The 24,275-nt window shown below is 38.0% G+C and overlaps 1 protein-coding gene across 1 annotated transcript in view; it reads right to left on the bottom strand.

Moving 5' to 3' along the window:
• LOC149791172 (uncharacterized) overlaps positions 1 to 7,754 on the bottom strand; it is a 39,440-nt gene extending 31,686 nt beyond the window's left edge. The window contains exons 1-2 of the mRNA XM_089971312.1: positions 7,746 to 7,754; positions 5,550 to 7,345 (exon numbers count right to left, since the gene is read on the bottom strand). Coding sequence (XP_089827438.1) covers positions 6,458 to 7,345; positions 7,746 to 7,754 — 897 coding nt within the window. The 3' untranslated portion in view covers positions 5,550 to 6,457. The remainder of the gene's footprint in view (positions 1 to 5,549; positions 7,346 to 7,745) is intronic.
• Between the last annotated feature and the right edge of the window lie 16,521 nt (positions 7,755 to 24,275).

The raw sequence follows: 24,275 nt of genomic DNA, 5'->3' as shown, positions 1-24,275 counted from the left end.
CAACTAAAAATTATGTTTATAAAGAAAAACAACATGAAGCAAGTGACGGGATTATGTAATCAATGTGAGACAAGAATAATATTTTTCTTTTGAGCTGTTGCATGATGATTTTACCGCGGGTATATGGATTTTCTTGTCATTTTTGAGAACTTTTAGCATTGTGTCTTGCTATTGTTGAGATATTTAAGGTGGGAATATAGTTTGTCTTGCTATTTTTGAGATATTTAAGGTGTGAATATAGTTTGTCTTGCTATTTTTCAGAACTTTGAGGCGAGAATATAGTTTGTCTTACTCTTGTTGAGAACTTTAAGATGGGAATATAGTTTTTCTTGTCATTGTTGAGCGCAACTGGATTTATATACTTAAGAAATTACTATATAGTGAAATATCAGTACACCAATTGGATTGCCCCTGGAAGGGTACATTTAATATAGTGAAATATCAGTACACCAATTGGATTGCCCCTGGAAGGGTACATTTAATATAGTGAAATATCAGTGCACCAATTGGATTGCCCCTGGAAGGGTACATTTAATATAGTAAAATATCAGTGCACCAATTGGATTGCCCCTGGAAGGGTACATTTAATATAGTGAAATATCAGTGCACCAATTCGATTGCCCCTGGAAGGGTACATTTAATATAGTGAAATATCAGTGCACCACTTCGATTGCCCCTGGAAGGGTACATTTAATATAGTGAAATATCAGTACACTAATTCGATTGCCCCTGGAAAGGTACATTTAATATAGTGAAATATCAGTCCACCAATTGGATTGCCCCTGGAAGCAGAGGCGTAGCTGGGGGGGGGGTATATATTTCCCCGGGCGCCAAGATACAGGGGCGCCAAAATGAGGCTTACAACGTTACATTATAATAAGTAAACAAGGGTAATATTCAAAAATGTGATTAAACGGGGAGGGGGCGGGGGCGCCAATTTTATAGTTCGTCCCCGGGCGCAAAATATCATAGCTACGCCTCTGCCTGGAAGGATACATTTAATACTGTGAAATATCAGTACACCAATTCGATTGTCCCTGGAAGGGTACATTTAATATAGTAAAATATCAGTACACCAATTGGATTGCCCCTGGAAGGATATATTTAATATAGTGAAATATCAGTACACCAATTCGATTGCCCCTGGAAGGGTACATTTAATATAGTGCATGTAGCCTTACTCTAGTCGCATACATATGACTTTGCTATGACGTAAGTTATGCACTGTGGTTTTTGTTTTTTAGCGTGACACAAAACCTAAGTACTTTCAACAATATTTAGACATTAGCTGATAGTGTATGACATTACCGTGATCTTGGCACCAGACAGACTATTACCTTGATGGACGTTGATATTTTATTCAAGGTGAGGTGTAAAATAGCACTTCAAGGTATCATGTTTGCATGTATTTTACAGCGAGCAGTTTCAGGAGGCTATATATTCAATGAAGTGATGGATATATTATGGTTTTGTTACCACTCGTTGGTCATAACGTGAGCAACAAAAAAGAAAAACGAACATTTTTGTAAAATTCAATAAAAAAGACTCGTACTTCCCTAGAATGAAAGGGCAAATTTAAAGGTTCTTACAATATTGTGATTTAAATCTCAAATAATCCTAAATGTTCTATCACACAAGTCCAGAAGTATAAAATATTTCGAATGAATAAGAATAGTCTTGAATGTTATGATGTGCCAATAGTCTTGATTTACCATGATAATGTAATCCAGAATGTATTGAATGAATTCAAAATATATAAGAGTGTTTTAGTCCAAGATATCCAGGAGTACTTTGTAATTCCACTGAGTAGATTAAATAAATGATTCCTCTCAAATTATATCCGAACACAACTAAAATCTATTCCACAGACTGATATTAAAATATGAATGAATAATTAGGTTTACTATAACTTTATATACAGGCCTAAGACACAAAAAAATGACCATGCCTTCCAGAACATTTAAGTTTGTAATTAAGGCAAGACCTTCAACTCAAATAACTTACAAATATGACAAAATCAGGATCACACCAAAGCTATATCAGCGATCAAGGGCAAAGGTCAAACACACAATATAAATTAAATATACGTAACAGTTTTGCTTTGTCATTGTAAGCGTATAGGATAAATATGCGAACTGAAGTATTGGATACAATGTTTAAGTTTTTTAAAAAAATATAAAAACCAAATATAATCTTGAAATAATCAATATAAGGACACATAGTGAAATAGTTGCGTGAGACCTATTCCAGCTTGTCTCCCTAACATGTCTACTGAATGGGTACATGCCTAATGTCTAACGATTACAGTTAGAGTCAACATTCCCCAATGAAGATTTCCTGGATTTGATTGCATCAATACTCAAGATACAACGGGATCCAAAGTATTCCGAATGCAGAATAGATTTACATCACATGATATCTTATGTACGCCACATATATTAGCCTTTTCAGCATGTATAAAATGTACGCATGCAAAAAACTCTACTCTGTTCGGTCTACGACAGACACCTTTATAGCCATTTTAAACCGATAATAGACCAACATGCGACTAAAATTTAGTTCTGCACCGTAATGTAACTATAGACCGCCTAGTAAGTGCCTCTGCTTTCAAGCGGTTAATTACTAAATTTTGTACATTATCCCAATGTCGACCAGCGTGGTTGACACGTGTGTCTGATAAGAGTGTAACAAATAGTTCAAAACACTTTTATGCCATGATAACTTGCTAAGGGCAGTCTAGTATGCCCCGCTTGTAACGTAAAAGCTTTCGTAAAATTGTGTTGCCGTGGTTTTGGTTGTTTTGATGTTGTTTTTTCAAAACGCAAAATTGCGCATGCTCATTGGAGCTATTCTGTATATCGGGAGTGCGTAATTTTTGCAAGTTGGCGAAGTTCCTCATTAAATCAATAAATTTTGCATGTAATAAGCAATTCCCAAATGTTTAAATGGATGTGATCGGTTTTAAATATACGCCTGAGCTTATAACGTTTGAATGTCAGTGTATTACTTTGACTAATGGAATGTGCTTTCAGGTATAGTCGTGTCTGTCTGCTAGTTATCGAAGAGACTCTCCATGCTAGTTATCGAAGAGACTCTCCATGTCCCAAACACAGCATATCCGATCCCTCGCAGTCACCTTTTATTTTCGAACCTAGCCCATACGTCAATCTTTAATTGTTACGTGTCACGCTGACAACGACAGAATGTTTTGTGAAATTATCTACACAGATTTGCACCATTACAGAGATAATTTGCATCCTTTCTACAGATATTCACAAGTGTTTCGTGGGTATCGCTAATTTCATTTAAAAAATGTTCGTCGATTATAGTCTTTGACAAAATGCAGTATAACTTATATTATTGCATTTGATTGATTCAGTACATAAAGGTAAAATGGGTTTTTAAAAAATTATGATTAGTGGTTCAGCTCTCTTAAATATAAAGAAATGATAATTGTGCGTGTTCTTGGGCAAATCCGATGTTAGTGACGGTGACGGTTTGTTACTGGCCTGCTTACGCCTCTCTTCCTTGACTTGTCAGGCAATGATTATTTGCACCATTTCGACTGATGATTTATTTAGTGTTGGAGTTTCATTGTTGATTACTTGTTTCGACAACTGAGTGTATTCAGTGTACACCCACCTGTATATATGCAATGTAATAGACACTACGCTGTGACTCACGTGCCCTCGCCTTCGTTTTGTGATTATATAGAAGTTTACTGCGTACCTTGGTACGTTATTTAGTGAGCCGTAAGTCTGTTTTTATAACACAGCAAACCACGGGTAATAATAAATAGACAATACATCAAACTGTGCATATATTAACGTCCCATTATCACTAGTTCCTTGTCCCCTTAACAATGCCATCACACATGTGTGTCTCTTTATATACCGTGTCCCCCTTACAATACCATCACACATGTGTGCCTCTTTATACACCGTGATTATAATCTGTATGCTCACAAAACAACCTGGTCTTTATTTACAAAAGTACGAATATTTCGTCATCGAAACCGTTTCCATTGAAATGTACAAAACCTGTGTGCATTCATTCTCATACAAAGGCAAGCTTACTATAAGATTGCAACCTAGATGAGACATAACACAGGCCTGATAAAAATTTGCACCTTAAAGTAAATACTCGTAAAGCTTATGTTAGGGAGGGAGGGGAGGAGGGACAGACACCTCCCCACCTAAATACGAGCTTGAAACAGTCGGAAGGTTTCCCTGGATTACGTTTTCTTGACAGTCATATGTTCAGAGTAATCCAATGGAAATGCTTAAAATGTCGGAGTTTACTGGGCTTGCTCCCAACCCCATCCCGCCAATAAAGCGAAATTCCTGCATCAGACACTATATTTTGTATCAGTCCTTGTGTTTTTCAGTCCTTGTGTTTATCAGGCTGCCTTCTTGTCTGTATGTAAGTATTTTATTTAATCACTGATATTGCCATCTATTTTGCAAACTTTTTCTTACAAAACAAAATATTCACAGTTTACATTGTATAAGAAGGATGACAAATATGATAGTAAACAGGACTTACACATATACGTAGATCATATTGCTAATACACGACATGTGTATGCGTGTATATGTCTGCGTACATTTGGGGGAGGGTGTCTGTACTAATGAATAATAATATAGATGTGCGATCAGTTCTGTTTGTGATGTTTCCATCACAGATATAAAATACTATTAAGTGCTTTCGTTTACGTCGTTAGTCCCTAATCACATAAAAAGATCCCATGAACAAACGAACGAACTTATGAATTAATACGGTGCAATTTTCTCTACTGCTATGATAGATCTAATTGATATATTTAATGAAAAGCTACGGTACTTTAAAACTTATTTGATTACAAATGAAGAAAACATACAATGTCCTTCGTATTCTAATTTATGTACTGATAACACTTCTGTACACATACGAGTCTGTTCAATACAAATAGACCGAATCAAACAGGGACACAATAATATGATTTCATAAATTACCTTTATTCAAAAGCAAACTCTTTAGCTCCCAATTGGGTGACTATATGTGAAATTAGGTCTACCTGGTCTAAGTATGAAATTCAGCCAAGCTAGGATAAATCGTGACGTTTAGAGACCATTGGGATACTTGTTTTCATCATGAATACCGGTTCATAAGGAAACTCGTCAGAAATCAAGGATATGAATACGCTTTAGCTGCACGGCAGCATAATCCTGGCAAATAGTACCGATAAAATGGGACTAGATAGGTGGATCGAGAATAGAAAAGATTAGGGTCGATAACAGAGTACATTGGCTCGAGAATAGAATCGACTGGCTCGCTATACTAGGGTCGATAACAGAGTACATTGGCTCGAGATTAGAATAGACTGGCTCGCTATACTAGACTCTGGTGCAATTCGAACTACGTTGAGGGAGAGTCTGGTAACGGGCTGCACAACCGATTATTACCGATAGGTGTCGCTCATTGAGGGTTGGTGTATTGATGAAATGGACTTAACTTTGCAGGTTATATTGACTGAGTCGTATATGCAAACAAAATACAAATCAATTTACCTGTTTGAGCTTGATTGGAATAACCTGAGGTGTATTGTCTCGTTCCGACCCGAGGCGTCTGTTCCGACTAAATGAATCGGAAATATGATCTTGTTCTCGGGTAGAGTAGTGATAAGGATGGATACCTGCTGTCCGCAGTTTTGTTTCGGCATATTATCTACAGACAAACAGCGTCCCACAGTGAAACGTGCTTCTGATCAAGGCCCTGTATAAAATACGACCACGACTGTCTGATCTTTAAGTGGAATATCCATTACACCATAGACCAAACCAGTCCACTCAAGCAATATGCATTATTGTGCAAATAACATGCATCCACTTACAGGTGTAAATAAAATATATTGTTGATATTACACATGCAAAGCGCATACACGTGCACACAATTCTATTTTTCTCTGAAATGAAATAGAACATAATAAAGTAGTTACTAGACCAATCAGCGACACCTGGCAAACCTCGTTTTGGATTAGTAGACCAATCTGGAACACCTGGCAAGCCTCGTTTGGGATCAGTAGACCAGACAACGACACCCGGTAAGGTTCGTTTTGAACAGCACATTCATTTTTGTATTCAACTTTGCCAGCACATTCAATTTTGTATTGAATTTTGCCAAACTATGAGACTAATTCGAGCTGACACGGGTGTTGAAGTCTGGACCATCTGCGTTTCTGCCTGCAGTAAATCAAGACAAAAGTACTGTCTACATAGTGTTTTCTGGATCAGAAATTCGTCTCATGAAAGCATGGAGACGTTTTCCCCTGCTTACGGAAATTATTTAAAATAAGTCAGAAATTAATGAGTTTATAATTTAAAAAAGAGACTATAGATAAGGTCTGAGTACACCATATATATTTTCACCTAGCGGAAACCAAACTTTAGCCAGTAAACTAAAATTATAGTATACTAAACTAATATTCAGAATGCAGTGCCCTTGTATTGAGATAGTCCTCAGAATGTAATGCCCTTGTATTGAGATAGTCCTCAGAATGGAATGCCCTTGTATTGAGATAGTCCTCAGAATGGAATGCCCTTGTATTGAGATAGTCCTCAGAATGCAGTGCCCTTGTATTGAGATGGTCCTCAGAATGGAATGCCTTTGTATTGAGATAGTCCTCAGAATGTAAGGCCCTTGTGAGATGGTCCTCAGAATGTAATGCCCTTGTATTGAGATAGTCCTCAGAATGGAATGCCCTTGTATTGAGATAGTCCTCAGAATGGAATGCCCTTGTATTGAGATAGTCCTCAGAATGCAGTGCCCTTGTATTGAGATGGTCCTCAGAATGGAATGCCTTTGTATTGAGATAGTCCTCATAATGTAATGCCCTTGTATTGAGATACTCCTCAGAATGTAATGCCCTTGTGAGATGGTCCTCAGAATGTAATGCCTTTGTATTGAGATAGTCCTCAGAATGTAATGTCCTTGTATTGAGATAGTCCTCAGAATGGAATGCCCTTGTATTGAAACAGTCCTCAGAATGTAATGCATTTGTATTGAGATGGTCCTCAGAATGTAATGCCCTTGTATTGAGATAGTCCTCAGAATGGAATGCCCTTGTATTGAGATAGTCCTCAGAATGGAATGCCCTTGTATTGAGATAGTCCTCAGAATGGAATGCCCTTGTATTGAGATGGTCCTCAGAATGTAATATCCTTGTATTGAGATAGTCCTCAGAATGGAATGCCCTTGTATTGAGATAGTCCTCAGAATGTAATGCCTTTGTATTGAGATAGTCCTCAGAATGGAATGCCTTTGTATTGAGATAGTCCTCATAATGTAATGCCCTTGTATTGAGATACTCCTCAGAATGTCATGCTCTTGTGAGATGGTCCTCAGAATGTAATGCGTTTGTATTGAGATAGTCCTCAGAATGTAATGTCCTTGTATTGAGATAGTCATCAGAATGGAATGCCCTTGTATTGAAACAGTCCTCAGAATGTAATGCTTTTGTATTGAGATGGTCCTCAGAATGGAATGCCCTTGTATTGAGATGGTTCTTAGAATGTAATGTCCTTGTATTGAGATATTCTCAAATATCTTAGGTAAACATAAATTTGTCATGATTTTTAATATATAAAGAGCATTGTTGTTTTGAATGACTATTCATTTCATTTAGAGATGGAATCAGGCATCTTGGGAGCATCTGAGATCACACTTAAATCACGTAAAAATTCGTTCAGAGTTCGTCTGTTTTTTACCTCTGTCATCTTTTCGTTCAGCAATTACGTATATGAATAAATCTCTGAAGCTAAAAATGAATTCTCGTCCTGAAACCTCAAATGTTGTTTATGTCACACAGACATCTCTGTAGTGAGATTTCCTGCCTTTAGGATCACGAATGTGTGACCCTGAACACCCAGTTTTACAATTTGGGCTGCAGTTTTTTTTTTTTTTTTATATTCAGGACACATATACACGAAAATCCAAAGCTATAGTGGTCATTAAAATTCAAATTTATCCTTATTTATCGTAAGCTATCAAACTATGAGTTCGCGAGCGGACTCGGGGAGTTTCGTAAATACAATACCTGGGCGCTACTTTTCAAGAAAACTATAATCGTGGAGTTACATGTTCATTATTGTAAAGAGAGCAATGTCCTAGCGTTGGTCTACTATCACCTGTTCTATGATTTCGAAAATGACCAATTTTCGATAAAGAAAATGTACGTTCTAATACATTGTGAATTGGGAGTCATTGTAAACGTCAGGTTGTATTGTGTCAAAAGGACATAACATTATCATTTTTCGTTATCTTTCGGAGCTTTACGTTTAAGAGCTGTATGTTGCTTAGGACAGAGAGAATTCGAATATTGATGGATTATTGCCAGAGTTCCTTATATCCATATTAATAAAACAGGAAAGTACCGATGCATTTTATTCGTGGCATATCAATTACCTAACAGAGGTCTTTGGGGAGAGAAAAAAACTGAAGCACCCATTAAACCACCGACTACCCGCAGGGTACTTCTGCTCTCATGTTTAACTGCCGTAGAAAACTTTGCAATATTCCTAAATCAGGCATGACGGTGCTTACACAAACCGAAGCTTTGGGAATTTGAAGCGTGTGATTTCATCTGCAAGCAGATTTATGTCCGACTACATTGCTTGAATTTGACACTATTTCTATATCCTATCAAGAGAACGTGGTGCTTTCATGGCGAAAGTATTTGGTTTCTTGTAAGTCAACAGTAGTTGAAAACTAATACTGAATAATGAACGGGGTGAAACCTTTGTTTTACAACTGTCTGTAATCTATATGTATTGTACCTCTTGACTGGTCGGTGTTTCCATTGCACCCTTTGGTTGGTTTAAAATTATGTACAACATCTAAGTTATAAAAAATGGGGGGGGGGGGGCATTACTGAAACCAGTTTTAATTTTTGACCTTGTCAATTTGCTGAATCAACAGGAAAACACCAAACCTTCAGCTGAAAACACAAAGTTCCGTCTCTACGCAGAACATAGAATAAACTTGTGATTGTAGATACAATTAAATCAGGTGGGTGGGGATTCCCGAATATTGTTGTCTCATTATCTTCTGTTATTTTTGTTAAATTGCTAAAATCCGTTGCACGTCTTTAACGAATGAAAGTATGTTCATTGTCAATGATTACCAGATGTGTAAGTTCTTCTGAGATATTGGTTCCTCTTTTCATTCAAAGATCATTTCGATATTGGTAAAATTAACAACTATTATGGGTTCGTTGAGAAACAAATCTGCAAGAGAGTCAATAGGTCAGCTAGACGATTCGTAAAACGATCATTCGTTCTTAAACAATCGTTTTTCATCGTTTTGATGCATTCATTATTATACAATGGCCTTCCATCGATGTGATGCATTCATTATTATACAATGGCCTTCCATCTGTGTAATGCATTCATTATTATACATCGGCCTTTCATCAATGTGATGCATTCATTGTTATATAATGGCCTTCCATCGATGTGATGCATCCATTGTTATACAATGGCCTTCCATCGATGTAATGCATTCATTATTATGCAATGGCCTTCCATCGATGTGATACATTCATTGTTATATAATGGCCTTCCATCAAGGTGATGCATTCATTGTTATGCAATGGCCTTCCATCGATGTGATGCATTCATTATTATGCATTAGCCTTCCATCGATGTCATGCATTCATTATTATACATTGGCCTTTAAGCGATGTCATCATTCATTATCATACATTGGCCTTTCATCGATGCAAAAAAAAATCATTATTATACATTGGCCTTCCATCGATGTGATGCTTTCATTATTATACATTGGCCTTCCATCGATGTGATGCATTCATTGTTATATAATGGCCTTCCATCAAGGTGATGCATCCATTGTTATACAATGGCCTTCCATCGATGTAATGCATTCATTATTATGCAATGGCCTTCCATCGATGTGATACATTCATTGTTATATAATGGCCTTCCATCAAGGTGATGCATTCATTGTTATGCAATGGCCTTCCATCGATGTGATGCATTCATTATTATGCATTAGCCTTCCATCGATGTCATGCATTCATTATTATACATTGGCCTTTAATCGATGTCATCATTCATTATCATACATTGGCCTTTCATCGATGCAAAAAAAAAAATCATTATTATACATTGGCCTTCCATCGATGTGATGCTTTCATTATTATACATTGGCCTTCCATCGATGTGATGCATTCATTATTATTCATTGGCCTTCCATCGATGTAATGCATTCTAAATTTGCTTATAGGTCTATTTTCTAGAAGTGTAGGCGACGACGCACAGATAGAAGGACAAAAATAAAATAAACATTCAGAAAATATCCTTTTCAAATGCGCATTGGAGTGAATAAGTTCGTGTTTTGTATTTACTGTGTCAAATTTTAAAAAATGGTATGCATTATTATTATTATTATTATTATTATTATTATATCAACATTAAAATCCTTTAAACAAAGTATCCTCTGAAAAAAGGTTACAGATTAAAAGATGAATATCCTGTTTCTTTTTCCTATCCTGATTTCGTCTGACCTCATGTATAACTACAATTTTCATTTTTTTAGAAACAAAATATCAAACACTTTGATTACAACAACTTAAATTTTTTTAATTATAAACCCCTTCATTTACTAATCCGGATTCTTCGTCATGTTTAGTAGATCCCTTTAGTGTAGTGCCCCTTTTCTGCATAATTAAACTTTTTGCGCTTTAAAATCCTAATTAATGCAAAACAGGCTTTGAGAATTGGCTTTCTTCAGGCAAATATAAAGGAGATCAATCTCTGTCGGACTTTGTTAGCAAGTGCGGTTTCTTGAGTCAATATTTCCAATTTTATGAAGAACTATATAACTGTGTAAATATTCTTGGCCGACCTCAAGAAATTTAAATATCAGAGTGTCTGGATGTTCACTAAATTTCCAACTCTTAAAGATTGAAAATATATTGGGAAATGTTGGTAAGGCTCAAGATTAGAGACAAGGTCAAATGTCATTCCGTACGGAATACCTTTTCACTAGGGTGACCATTCGACCAGTTTTCTACCGGACAGTCATGGTCTTAGATGGTATGTTGCCTTATTAACCTGATCATTTTTCGTGATTGCAAATGGTAATCAATATTACGTCAGTAGTCAACCTACCTTAATCTGTTTTTTTTTTATATATTATATTCAGTAATTTGTAGGAAACAACACTATTATTGTCACTACACAACACCGTGAATGGTGCTGACCTCAGAGAAAGCAAGCACTGACCTTACAGAAATGACCGTCTGTTGAATTACCGATATAGTACTAAAAATATATTGAAAATATCTAATTGACTTACCCCTTTTTACTCGCCAGTTTGTTCCATGTTAGATTTCTAAAGTAGAAGTCCGTATTCAACTCCTGTTTTAGAATTAATCAACTGTAAACTTTATTTCCAAGTCGGTATTTTATGGCGTTTGGCACTGCACTGCTTTAGACAACTTTGCCTGGGAATTGTCGATCATACCTGGATTTTAAACTCCATTCAAAGCAAACATAGGTAAGACGGAGTTGAATAGCGGCTTTGAGGCGTGAAGACAGCCGGTTCAAACTACAAACAGAAACGTTCCTCACGAGCCTAGAAACCTGGGTACGCTTTTTGTTATCAGTAGATAAAACTGTCACACCATGTGCAATACTTATTCAAAATAAATGGATATCAAAATATTAAGTTATGTTTTAGATCAATTAAGCACAAATGTTTGGGAGATTTGTAAACTTTTCGGCGTCTGTAGGCAACCTTTTATGTACCTATTGGCTTATTTTACACCATCTCCCTCTAAAAATGTTATATTGTGTTTTTATGAAAGAGATTGTACTGATTACATACAAACCTGTTGTTCAAGATGTTACTCCTTTGAAGGAAACAAAGGACCATGTATACCGATTATTATCATATACTTGTTGTATGACAGATACACGACTAGACATTCAACAAACACCTATTGTACATTTTGCATAATTGTTAATGTGACAAGCAAGACGACATCACTTTAGCTAGTTGATGATCTCACTTGATGAACTAATCATACTTTCTACATTATTTATGTATAGGCCTGTTGGGTGCTTACTTACGAAACACGCAATAAGTTCTTCATAAAAATAAGAAACGCAAACAGAGATGATCTCACTTTTGTAAATCTTATGAACACTTAATACGAAACCGATCTAAATGGATTAAACTATTTTATTGTTAGGGACACAGGAAGAGAATGCTGCATGGTTATCTGTAGTGGTCGGCATTTTTTTCTTGTTCTTAAGAAATTGTATTTTTCATCCAAAATAAAGTTGGGCATATCAAACGAGGAGGATTGGAGGGCAGGTCAGAACATTTGTTCAGTCTTTGTTTCTGTTTACACTCAGACCCCCCTCCCACCCCGCCCATTCCTCAAATATCTACTGGTCGCTACCTTTGCTGTTTCCATTTTCCTTCAAGTAGATGACTGATGACTTCCTTTTATCTACATAATCATCAAACTGTGCAAAACTAGTTATCATATTCTTTGACGGACTCTTTCATAAGGTGATTATGGCAACTGGTTAGACATTAAAAAGTCAAAATGAAGAAATAATTCACAATCGTTATGTAATTTTTTCATCGATTTTAACACCACCAACTTTTTTTCAAGCACGAATATAAATAAATATTACTTATATTTACTTGTTGTAATTCATAGAATACACGTTAACTGAAGCCCTAATGTACATTCCGGAACTGGACAGCCTCGAAGACAAGATTAGACAATATGGTGGCGGTCCCCCCCCCCCCACTCCAACGTGAAGAAATTATGGTTATCGAAAACTGAAATTGAAATATCATTGTAAACAATAAATTGTATAGTCTTTACCATTACTGAGCGTGTTTACATCCTGACAACTAATCTGTTAAATGCCTCCCATGTTTGGTGGATGTGTTCATTTGTATTTCTTTATTTGGGTTTTCATGGTTGAGCTATTGACGTCACATGGTCACCGCAATGGAGGGAAAAAATTCTGATAACAGTGAAGGGCGGAGATGAATGAAGCTTAATTATTCACACAATAAGCAAGGTTTCACACATCCTATATCATGCTGTCCAAAAACAAATGATTTATCAGTATTTTAACCCATACGAAGGCATGACAATTTAAACGGCCTTCATAAAGTTAAGCAATAATAATTGTTGTGGGCCTGTATATGCAGCAACCGTCACATTTCTATTTCAGAAACGCCAGCGTTTAGAATATCCATCGATAGAACAAACAGAAGGGCAACACCATAAAGTTTGGAAGATAAGTGAATGAGATACTCCGCATATAGCAGTGAGACTGCCTTTGAATTTTGTATATTTATTATTTAAATTTTTATATCAAGTGACAATTGTTCTTTTATTAGCTTTTCTAAATACAAACGGTTGCTTTATAAAAAAAATATGTCTGCAAGCATATGTGATTTTAATTAATAATAGAGTGTAAATTATCTTTAAAATAATTGCATCAAAAACACAATGCGATATATAGAGTATTTAAAAATCCCGAAAAGCTAAGTCAAGTCTCTGCTCCCATGGTCGCCATCATAAAGCAAACTAACTTCCAGGTAAGCCTTTATTTGTGTCGTGTTGGTTCTCGACTTTTGATTAGCAACTGGTTTAAGAGAAGTAACATACGGGTACTTTGATGGATGAAACAGGGAGTTTGGGAGAAATCCGCAATGTCGGCGTTAACCAATTATTGATATGCTTGGTGGTACCAAAGGTGTATCATAGTAGTAAAACTGTCGTAAAATCCTGTCACCGGTATGTGAAAACACATTACCATTGTACTAAAATCCTGTCAGCGGTAGGTGAAAACACATTACCATTGTACTAAAATCCTGTCACCGGCATGTGAATACACGTTACCATTGTACTAAAATCCTGTCACCGGTAGGTGAAAACACATTACCTTTGTACTAAAGTTCTGTCACCGGTATGTGAAACCACGTTACCATTGTACTAAAATCCTGTCACCGGCAGGTGAAAACACATTACCATTGTACTAAAATCCTGTCACCGGTGTGTGAAAACACGTTACCATTGTACTAAACTCCTGTCACCGGTAGGTGAAAACACATTACCATTGTACTAAAATCCTGTCACGGGCATGTGAATACACGTTACCATTGTACTAAAATCCTGTCACCGGTAGGTGAAAACACATTACCTTTGTACTAAAATCCTGTCACCGGTAGGTGAAAACACATTACCTTTGTACTAAAGTCCTGTCACCGGTAGGTGAAAACACATTACCTTTGTACTAAAGTCCTGTCACCGGTATGTGAAACCACTTTTCCATTGTACTAAAATCATGTCACCGGTAGATGAAAACACATTACCATTGTACTAAAATCCTGTCACCGGTGTGTGAAAACACGTTACGATTGTACTAAGCTCCTGTCACCGGTAGGTGAAAACACATTACCATTGTACTAAAATCCTGTCACCGGTATATGAAAACACGTTATCATTGTACTAAACTCCTGTCACCGGTAGGTGAAAACAAATTACCATTGTACTAAAATCCTGTCACCGGTATATGAAAACACGTTACCATTGTACTAAACTCCTGTCACCGGTAGGTGAAAACACGTTACCATTGTACTAAAATCCTGTCACCGGTAGGTGAAAACACATTACCATTGTACTAAAATCCTGTCACCTGTATGTGAAAACACGTTACCACTGTACTAAAATCCTGTCACCGGTAGGTGAAAACACATTACCATTGTACTAAAATCCTGTCACCGGTATCCTGTCACCGGTAGGTGAAAACAAATTACAATACTAAAATCCTGTCACTGGTATGTGAAAACACTTTACAATTGTCGTAAAATCCTATCACCGGTATGTGAAAACACATTACCATTGTACTAAACTCCTGTCACTGGTATGTGAAAACACTTTACCATTGTACTAAAATCCTGTCACAAGTATTTGAAAATACTTTACAATTGTAGAAAAATCCTGTCACCGGTATGTGAAAACACTTTACCATTGTAGTACACTCCTATAACCGGTATGCTTAAACACTTACCATTGTACTAAAATCCTGTCATCGGTATGTGAAAACACTTTACAATTGTCGTAAAATCCTGTCACCGGTATGTGAAAACACTTTACCATTGTACTAAAATCGTGTCACAGGTATTTGAAAATACTTTACTATTGTAGTAAAATCCTGTCACAGGTATGTGAAAACACTTTACCATTGTAGCACAGTCATATAACCGGCATGCTTAAACACTTACCTTTGTACTAAAATCCTGTCACCGGTATGTGAAAACACTTTACAATTGTCGTAAAATCCTGCCACCGGTATGTGAAAACACATTACCATTGTACTAAACTCCTGTCACCGATATGTGAAAACACTTTACCATTGTACTAAAATCGTGTCACAGGTATTTGAAAATACTTTGCTATTGGAGTAAAAACCTGTCACGGGTATGTGAAAACACTTTACCATTGTAGTACAGTCCTATAACCGGTATGCTTACACACTTACCCTTGCACTAAAATCATGTCAGCGGTATGTGAAAACACTGTACCATTGTCGTAAAATCCTGTCACCGCTAGGTGAAAATGTCTGAGGTGCACATATCATATCAATAATTCTGGGCAATGTTACAATCTAAATCATTTTTTGACGTGTTTGGAGGTAAAGTCATACTATTATTTTATTGTTTAAATAATGTCCTAACACGATTCTAACTTATGAAATAAATAAGTAAAGTGCAATAATTATATTTCGTGATTGCATTTATCATTAAAAATACAGGAATTGTAAGGAAATGTTCAGAGTACATTCAGGATGGCAACATTCAATTCTGACTTGTCTACGGAACTGTATTAATTTGCATGGTGTTGAAGCCGAAAAAAACCTATAGAGGGTGTAAATAGTACAATATGCATTATAAATAATGGGTGTAAACAGTACATTGTGCATTATAGATAAAGGATGTAAATAGTACAGCATGCATGATAGATATATGGTGTAAACAGTACAAAATGCATGAGAGATATTGGGTGTAAATAGTACAGCATGCATTATAGATATAGGGTGTAAATAGTACAGTATGCATTATAGATAGAGGGTGTAAATAGTACAGTATGCATTATAGATAGAGGGTGTCAATAGTACAGCATGAAAGATATATATAGGGTGTAAATAGTACAGTATGCATTAAAGATAGAGGGTTTAAATAGTACATCATGCAAGATAGATACAGGGTGTAAATAGTACAGCATGCATGATAGATAGAGGGCGGAAATAGTACACTAAGCATGATATATATACGGTGTAAATTGTACAGTATGCATGATAGATAGAGGGCGGAGATAGTACACTAAGCATGATAGATATATATATTATAAATAGTACAGTAATAATAATCATCTCTTTGCATGGAAATCAGAATACCGATTAAATAAACTTACTTAACTAGTATTATCACTACACAAGCTATTGCAAATCATCAATGAATACAAATGAAGTTAATTATGTTAGCTGTAACATTACAAGCTCAACATAAAAATATAGTTTAGAAGGTGTACGATTCTTGAGTTTAAATCCAAAATTGCAAATATGTCCCCTAGAATGTAAAACGAGTGTGATGTACCTCCTGCGTGTCATCAATCCGATTCAAATCAGATCTCCACCATCCTATGTGAATACCTGACAGCGACCGCTTAAGGGTCATGTTCTGGCAACCTTTATTATTACAATAATCGCTAATTTTATCTGCAATCAGATGAAATCTTATACCTTTTGCGTTTGGAACATTGAATAGTATGGTTGAAGAGCATGAATGTGTGTCGAACGATTTGATTCACCTTCGTATCTGAAAGTTGCACTTCCACTGGCTAATTTAAAGGTCACCAGAACATGACCCCTAAGCGGTTTCTGTCAGATCTTTACGTAGGACAATGGGGATCGGATTTCAATCAGATTGACGTATCATGAGAGTCGACAACTGAAGGCCGGAGCCCCCCGGGGGAGGGGGAGGAATCAGTGGCTACCTTTCTGATTTCGCGATCTAACTGTGCTGCTATGCCGTAAACCACCAAACCAGACTGAATTGTAGCAGCAGAGGGGGTGAACAGACCGAAACTAAAATAGTACTGAATAGACAAAAACAGTTTCGGTTTACTTATTTCGACGATAAACCTTTCCATGACGACCACAGAATAAAAAAAAAATATCCCTGAACGTCGAATAATTTCTCTCGGAGAGACTCTTCGACGACCGGGGAAATGCAATAACATCCGCGCGCTGACGTTCTTGGTTTACTTCAATAAATCTGAAACTATTCCCCCGCGGGTCATCATTGACACGGTCGGTCGGTCCAGCCCCCCCCCCCCCCTCTGCTGCTCTACGAAATGAGTTTCCAAGGAAAAACATTTTTATGTTAACCATACAATGTATCAAGTCCGATACGGTATCGTGTCCGCGGGTCGTGTAAATTTATTGTCACAAATCCGTGCTGGTTTCTTTGAGCGTGACTAAAGAAATTCTTAAACTTATTAATATCCATATCGCCGCTACACCAGGTTTGATGAATATTTCTCAGCGTATGAACATCAACTCCATTAAACACAGCAAGAAGATTACAGTTATCCCTGATTACTTTTGGTATTTGTGTGTAACGTTGAGTAATATAAATGACATCGGTGTTTTTATGACGACCCCGGGAAAATATTCTTGCAGGATTTTTTTGCTTGTCCAGCATCACATCATCATACACTACTAGGTTATTTATTTCCCCGTTAAGGTCTTCAACGCTGGGAGCTTCTTCGATATCAGTGATAAATTCAACTACTTCCTCGCCGTCTTCACTCAGCGCTTTTGCACTCTCATTAAAATCTTTTATAACATTATAGCATCGCTGATCATCTACAGATGGTGCTACCAAATACAGCTTATCCCACTTCATCCACTTCATTATCATGTTCAACAGCAGTTGCGTTTTACCCGATCCTGACGGTCCTATGATGATCATTCTGATAGAGTTTGGTAGCACTGAATTATGCTTAACTGGCTCCTTTCTTCGCGTCGCAGAAAAATCTGTAATTTCCATTTGTATATAAAGAATAATAATTATGGATCTATATTGTGTGAAGTGTAAGGCACGAACCCCTACGAATGATCTAACAACCATTACAACAAAAAATAACAGACAAGCACTTTCTGGTAAGTGTACGCGATGTGGCACAAAAAAATTTAGATTTCAAAAAAAAAGCGAGAATTTAGCGGAGGTGACATTGCAGCCAAACTTGGAAAGCTCCCCGGAACTCCCTGGGCAAAGTATCCCGGAGAAAAACATCTCCCAGGATACAATTACTGCGGTCCAGGGACACGACTAGATATCAGACTTGATGAACAGTCTAAACCAAAACCGGGAGAGTATCCGATAAACGCTATCGACGCAGCGTGTCACATACATGATGTTGCTTATCGAAGTAAAGATCTACAAGACAGGCATATCGCGGATGTGAAATTAATTCATGCACTAAGCGCCATAAAAAATAAATCATTTAAGGAGTCACTCGCTAATTGGTTAATAAGATCAGCGATGAAATCTAAATTAGCATTAGGCGCTGGATAATTAATAACAATGGAAGCGATTTATTATTCCCCAATCGGATACTGGAGAGGTAACTCAGCAATTAATAAACTCGCCAACGCGGCATCAGTAACACGCGAGGTTGCCAAAAATTGGCTATCAAAACAAGCAATATGGCAAATCTACTTACCACCACCTCGACAAATCAACTTTGCACATTTTGATGTTAGTACCCCCAATGAAGTTCATCAGGCTGACATACTATTCCTGCCTCATGATACTGTCCGTAGAAAAACATACAAATACGCGCTAACAGTAGTTGATGTTGCCAGTAGATACAAAGAAGCAGAACCGTTAGCGACTAAAACAGCCACTGAAGTTGCCTCTGCGTTTAAACGAATTTATCAGCGAGGACCTCTAAACTGGCCACGATTATTACAAGTTGATCCTGGCAAGGAATTTCAGGGCGCGGTGTCATCACTGACAAAGCAGCATAACGTTGTTATACGACGAGGACATACTGAAATTCATCGGGATCAGGCAATTGTTGAGCGATTTAATAGAACACTCGCTGAGAGATTATTCGGATACCAGTACGCGAGGGAATTCATTTACGATACGAGATCTCGTGAATGGGTTGCAAGACTGCCAAACGTGATAGCCGCACTGAATAATGAAATTACCAGAACAACAAACATGAGACCTGTAAATGCAATCACAAAAAAATATATACCCCGCGTCAGTGAACGCGGACAACAGCAACAAAATGTTTCAACGCAGCCAGGGACGCTAGCGTCCCCACTGCTGGGTAATGTCACCGTTAGGTATTTATACGAACCAGGCGAACTAGAAGGAGGAAAAAAAAGAGCAACCGATCCCACATGGAGTGTTACTACACATAAGATATCCAGCATAACCAGATCAACTGGGAGAAACGCAATCTACAGATTAGATTCGACTGCTCCTCAACGCGGATTTAAACGCGAGCAACTTCAGGTGATTCCCGAGGATACACAATTACCACCCCGATCACTAAAGTGATCCGCACTGAAGTGATTCAATCATTTAAATAACTGCAGCAACACCTCTGCGTCGGTTACACTCAAGACAGGTCAACATCACATTTTCACGTGTATGACCGCGACTGCTATCTATTCTATCTACGGTGAATTGCCTTGGGTCGTTTTTCGAATACTGCCACAGCAATAAACAATTACAACTCGCACAGTGATTATTCTGCTGTTGTTGTAATTGTATTACAAATTCAACATCCAAACTTTGTTTGGGATCAAACTCTCTACCATTTTTTTTGTCGCTCTGTTTGTAACCGGCTAATTTCTTTCTTATTGTGTCATCAGCGATTGAGCTGTCGTTGACAACATCATCTAATACAATTCTTCGTAACTGACCTATCCTTCTTACTCTTGACACGGCTAAATAAACTAAATTTGACCACTCGATGCGATCATCAACAATCCAAACTGTTGTATCTGAAATAGTTAGTCCCTGCGAACTGTGGATGGTCATAGCGTATCCTAGCGTCCACGGGGATTTGCTCATTTTCAGTGCCTGTTCAACAGCATCAACATCAACTGTGACAATATCATTTAATACTAAATTCTGTTTCTCCGGACCCGACGCAGTCAGGCGCCCTGGAATATCAACATCAATATTCTGCAATCGCGTATCAGCTGGTCTATAACACAACGGCACTGGCAACATGGGAAATTTCTTCTGATGTAACTGAAATAACCGCTGCTGAAGTGTGTCCCTGACTATCTTTCTACTTGCCACAATTAAATCACCTGGTTTCCACGTTTCCCAAAAGTCGCTCAGCGAAGTCTCTGGAATTATTTCACGCATTATCTCACACTGGACTTTATTGGTTTGTAGCCTGATCAGTGCCTTAAACTCTTTCAGCGTTTCATCGAGTGCTCTAACATCGTTAGTTATTTCCTCATAATAATCTACAAAAGTTTTCAGCCACTCGTGTGGAGATTCACCTGTAAATGGGGGTGGTTGACCATGATCGCCGCACATCACCACTGCGGTATTTTTCTTTAGCAGCCAATCCAGAAACTGTTTTAATGTATCCAACGGCACAGTGTCTATCTCATCCCAGATGATTTTCTCGGGAATATATTTCGTTCCCATTCGTTCAGGTGTCCACGTGCCGCCGGTGTATTTGAAAAAACTGTGATACGTGCACGCGTTAACATCCCGTTGTCTCATCTCCCTGGCAAGTCTGTGTGTGGGTGTTAGCACAATCATGTCAGAGTTTCTAAATAATTCAATCGCTCGAGTTGTTTTACCAGAACCACCAGGACCGTTCAGATAAACTGTTTTGTGTCTTGTAACAGGATCGTGCACCGGCGGCAACAACGAAGTTGTCCCCGACGAAACCGTCGAAGATATTTCTGCGCTGCGATACTCATCCTCGATTTCAACATCAGCCGATTTACAATATCCGTGTAACATTTCATTCTTTATTCTCCACGAGCCCCACGATGGATCATCCGATATAACATTATCCAACAGCGCTGAGTGTTTTTTATCGATATAAAATGAATCCGTTGCAACTCTCACTGCGGCAACGGGGAATCTATTGATCATCGACAACAAATTTATGGATACATAAGCCAGCATCGAAGATCTCAAATGTGTGTACTGAGATGATTCTCCGTCGATATAACTAAAAACAGTCCCTAGTTTTTCCCCGTTTGACAGAAACACATCTTCGCGGTTACAGAACATGTTGTTCGTGGCTGCATCAGCGACAATAAGATCCAATTCAGTCTTGTCCATGATTAATCGACTGTGATGTTGTTTATGATCATACGCTCCACCTTGAGTGAATTTCCCTATTATTCTTCGTCCTAGATCTTTTGCTGTGCTTTCATCATTTCTGAGTTTGCTTTTAAGTACTTCAGGAGCTTTCTTGATGATAGCGTCGATAGAAGTTTCTGGATATTCTCGTGACCAATCTTCGATGACTTCTTCTAACGTAACCGGCGTTGGAGTTGGCAACCAAACTTCGGTTTGACGACAATAACATATAATCGCTTCGCTGACCGTCAGCGACAACAGTATTCGACTGTCAAGCATGTATCGCAATAACACTATCGGTGCCCATCGCTTCTCAACGAAATGTCTGCCAAACCAAACATAACACACAGGATGTAAATCCTTAGCGAATTTAAACGACGACACACAAGCAAATCCGGTCAAGTCAAAATCGGGTAAAACACCGTTGACAGCTACTCTTGTCATGGTATTGCCAGCGTGGCCAAATCGTTTAAAATATTCGCTGCATTCTCCACGCCCAAGGAAACTTCCTGGATAACACGCCGTCATGTCCACGGATATCATACCGCGGTGATCATACTGAGTATTCCACAAACCGCCGTGTCCGTATTCGACACAGCTCTGCTGGATATCAGCAAGAAAACTTTTCGGAGTTGGTCTCCATGAATTTCGTTCCCGGGCTACATGCGCGACAACACCCGGGACAGTAAAACAGTGTGTCAGTAACGTATCAGTGTTGCCAGCATGATATTTTTCTGCGAGTTTTTTCATTTCCTGCTGTAACGCCATTGTTCTGTATATTTCCCCGTTGGGTCTCACAAACTGATCATATTCTCCATCTTCGCTACTTCTGAATAACCACACAGACACTGGATCGGTTTTACTTATCTGATAAATAAAATCAAACATGCTCCCAGAATTGCTTTGCGAATAATACTTCACAACACGGTCTTGCGGAAATATCCTAACCGAGTCAGTCCAGGCGTGACTGTTATGATCGATAATAGTTATTGGTGTTCCACGGGAATTGTATTTACACTCATACAATACCTCACCGGTTAACGATGAAACCGTTATAGGAAATTTTAGTAATCGCTCTAGCTCAGCAACATCATTTATTGACGCTCCTTTATCCGCTACTCGTGTCGCCCACGCTGTTATTTTAGTTTGTCTTAGCGGTGTTAGGCCGTTTCCTCGCATTGCATTTTTAAAATGTTCCATTACTCGCTCAGCTACACAATTCATCCTTGACTCTGTCAACGGCGACACCTTCATCGGTTTGAGTTTATCAACGCGTGGTTTCTTCATCGGATAAATTCCATAAATGACTGCGGTCACAGGATACGCTCTGGAATAATATGGTATATCAATCCCAACAAGTACTCCCGGTTTTGAGTCTTTACTTAACAGAACGGTTTTTCCGCCCCTTCTGGCATCAAGAACAGGGTCTAGTTTGTCTCTGATAATCCACGTTCCCTCGCCGACTCCAACAATAAATTTTATCTGTACGAAATATCTTCTATCGTCGAGATACCCAATTATGTTACGCGCGATTGTATCGTTCATGGTAGCATCAATGATACGGTCACGAGAAATGCTTTGCATTTCCCGAGAAACGCTCGCGTTTCCGAGGATAATTTTATACGAAGACCACGTGTGTGCGGCACCATCACGACGAAACTCTTCTTTGGCATTCTTGATAACACCAATTACCTCTGCTAACTCTCTTCGTCGTGGATCAGCGGTTAACCGGTCAAGATCGAATCTAGAACCTGATATGGGTTTTATTCTGGATAGTCTTTCAAAACCCATTATTATAATTAAGACAAATATTTAAATAGACAAATATATTATATGATGAACCAATGCAAGTGGATCAAACTAAATTCATCAGCGCCGTGTAGCAAACCCTGCAGAGGCGAATACTGTGGACAACATGCTCAACAGGTCCGCGGTGGGAGTCTAGGACCGATACCGTGTATCAGATGCGGCATTGGAGTACGAGGAAAAACGCAATTATGTTCAGCGTGTGGGGGAAAACGCTATCGAGAACTAAAACGGTATTATGATAAAAAAAATCCAGACTGTGATAACGCTCTCTCGGAGCGTGATTACATAAATAAGTTTTCAGACAAATTATGAATTAGACAAATGATTTGCTTATAGTATAATGAATCAAGAATTCGTCCGACATCCAACTATTCCAAATTATGAGGCAAACCGAGATGGCATAGTACGACACTGCACGCGAAGACGACCAGTTGGTGGAGTTGATAATGGTGGTTATTCAAGATTTACTGCCACGTGCGGAAAGAGGTATTTATGTCATCGTTTTATTTACGAATGTTTCTTTGGAGTGATCCCTAAGGGTTTTGTCATTGATCACATTAACGGTAACATACTTGATAACTCTATAAACAATCTTCGCGTGGTCACTCAGAGCAAGAACTGCCTACTGGGTAACACAGGGCGTTGTAAAACAGTTGCAAGAAGAGCTATTAAATCTATAAACGCAATTACAGGTGAAGAAATTGTATTCCAGTCAATAAACGCCGCCGGTAGGTATTTCGGTATTTGTCCACCTTCTGTACAGCATGTCGCAGATGGGATCTACAAAACAGCATTTTCAAAGAAGCTCAAACAGAAGATTTCATTCTGTTATATAACTCTTATCGTTGACACAAACGACGATAACTCCTCCGAGAGTGTGTAACGCTTTGCAGAGTTGTCGTTGCTGGTCAGAGGATTTGCTCCCCCTAAGAAAGCCACCTTGATAAAATATTTTATCGAGTTCATAACATGTAATCATTTATTTACCGTAGAATATATATTTT

This window comes from Sinohyriopsis cumingii, chromosome 9 (genome assembly GCF_028554795.1).
Source record: "Sinohyriopsis cumingii isolate HCF-2022 chromosome 9, ASM2855479v2, whole genome shotgun sequence".
NCBI classification, from domain to species: domain Eukaryota; kingdom Metazoa; phylum Mollusca; class Bivalvia; order Unionida; family Unionidae; genus Sinohyriopsis; species Sinohyriopsis cumingii.
Note: the sequence above shows the minus strand (reverse complement) of the source record. Positions and strands in the feature narration are given on the sequence as shown.